Genomic DNA, 1,801 nt, shown 5'->3' with positions numbered 1-1,801 from the left:
AAAATTTTGAAAAGAATGCCGAGTGAATGCAAATCCTACTGATTAAATCATTTTACAGATCTGATACATACATATGTATGTATTTGCTATTACTAATTTTTTTAATCCGGTCCAAAAATAATTTCGATCTTCCCTATAATTTTTTTTCAGTTAAGAATTGTACTTATAATGCCTAAAAAGTCTGAACCTTTTGTATGATATTGAAAACTTACCAATTTTAACGAATTCTTGAGGGGTGCGGCCACCAGCAATTAACCATCGAATCCACTCTATATTATCTGCATTGTCTATAGGTGTTCCTGGATTGAAAAGTTTGTCCATAACGGCGTCCAACTCAGGTGTTATTCCACCACGACAGCACTCTGCGTTAATAAGAGCGGCAACTTCTTTGCGACTTCGTAAACTAAATGATGATGATGTACCAAAGAAAAAGCTAGGCTTAGCTCCTCCAGCGCTACCAGGCGGATTCCCTGCAGTAGTAGCCGAGTTCGAGGCGTTTGAGGAAGCATCAGTGAGCAAGTCGTCATCCGCTTCTGTCGCACCCACAGATTCCCAATCAGGGAAGTCGAGTGAAACCCGTCCGGGTGCCGATGCAGTCGCAGTGGCGATGTAAGTAGGCTGCGATCGCCCATCTGAACTAACTGAAGTGCTAATAGACACACCAGATGGTAAGTTCATTACCATTGAAATATCCACATCGTCGGACTCATCTTCTTCCGTTGTGGTTGTTTCCGCATTAGAAATATCAATGCTTCGCAAGCCACCTGCTTCAACTCTAGCATTAGAAATTGATTCACGGTTTGTGTCACCACCACTGGATGCATTGTCGTCTTCATCCATACTAAACAATAATCGACACTTTGGGATTAGTTATGAAAGCGTTTTTATATTTCTGGTTTTATGGCCAGTGACTGACGGAATCAATTTTTTTTTTTTTATTTCTATTGTTTCTGCTTCCCTTTAAATTATTATGGCGGTTTTAGGGCTGTGCCAGCTCTGCATATTTTTCACAATGGTTTCAATCCCACCATGAAGCAGTCGACACTTCGAAGTTTCTTATATGTATATTTCACTTGTAGAACCTTAATTAAAGCTCACGCACAACTTTCCCCGGCTGCTGAAATTACGAATCGAAATGGAAATTATCACTGCGTTTCTTCAATATACCAATTTCCTTCTTTTGTTTAGACTTATTCTTCTTTTGATTTCTATTTTCCACTTGAACTTCTTCCCCACCTTTTTTAACCTTGTTTTCCTGTCTGAAGTTTTCTTATAGTTTATTCGCACATTTTATCCAAATTTAGGTATTTTCAACACATTTGTATTTTATTCTTTTTTGTTTACTGATCATCCGCCAACTTTTCTACACAATTTTGACTCAAACAAATTAGCGAATTATTTCAGAAGTTTTAATTTAAAAACAATTTCTGAACATTGCAACGCATTTCTACGAAAATCACCAATGACGATGACTACGCGAGTACGACAGCCACGACTAGTGATGCTCCGATACAAGTAACTACGAGTAAATACTCGATACATTCTTCAAGCACTGAGTACTTTTTGTACTCGCATCTGATGTAGGCGTTTTTGCTACAATTAAAACGCAACAATTAGCACTTTCGTTTTCGTTTTCGATGAGCGTTCATACTATCGCATTTTAGGAACGAACGACACAAAATCACGCAATAACAAGAGAGTGAAAAAAGTCGATTTTGTCATGTTGAATTAACTCTATTTTAGTTATAGATAAGTGTAAAGTAGTGGTGCCTGTGAGCTTGTATTTTTGGTTCATGATCGC

The 1,801-nt window shown here is 38.0% G+C and overlaps 1 protein-coding gene across 1 annotated transcript; it reads right to left on the bottom strand.

Annotated features, from left to right (window-relative positions):
- Positions 1–212: 212 nt before the first annotated feature.
- Positions 213–1,535, bottom strand: LOC118750560 (E3 ubiquitin-protein ligase Ubr3-like; the record flags this gene model as incomplete). Its single annotated transcript, XM_036485294.1, has 2 exons — positions 1,237–1,535; positions 213–1,117 (listed from the first exon to the last, which is right to left on the bottom strand). A coding segment is annotated over exon 2 (628 nt), but the record flags the coding sequence as incomplete, so codon positions are not given.
- Positions 1,536–1,801: the final 266 nt, after the last annotated feature.

The sequence above is a fragment of the Rhagoletis pomonella genome, unplaced genomic scaffold (assembly GCF_013731165.1).
Source record: "Rhagoletis pomonella isolate Grant_MI unplaced genomic scaffold, Rhpom_1.0 Rhpom_scaffold_00302, whole genome shotgun sequence".
In the NCBI taxonomy this organism is placed as follows: domain Eukaryota; kingdom Metazoa; phylum Arthropoda; class Insecta; order Diptera; family Tephritidae; genus Rhagoletis; species Rhagoletis pomonella.
The sequence above is the reverse complement of the archived record's forward strand: the minus strand, read 5'-3'. Positions and strand labels throughout refer to the sequence as shown.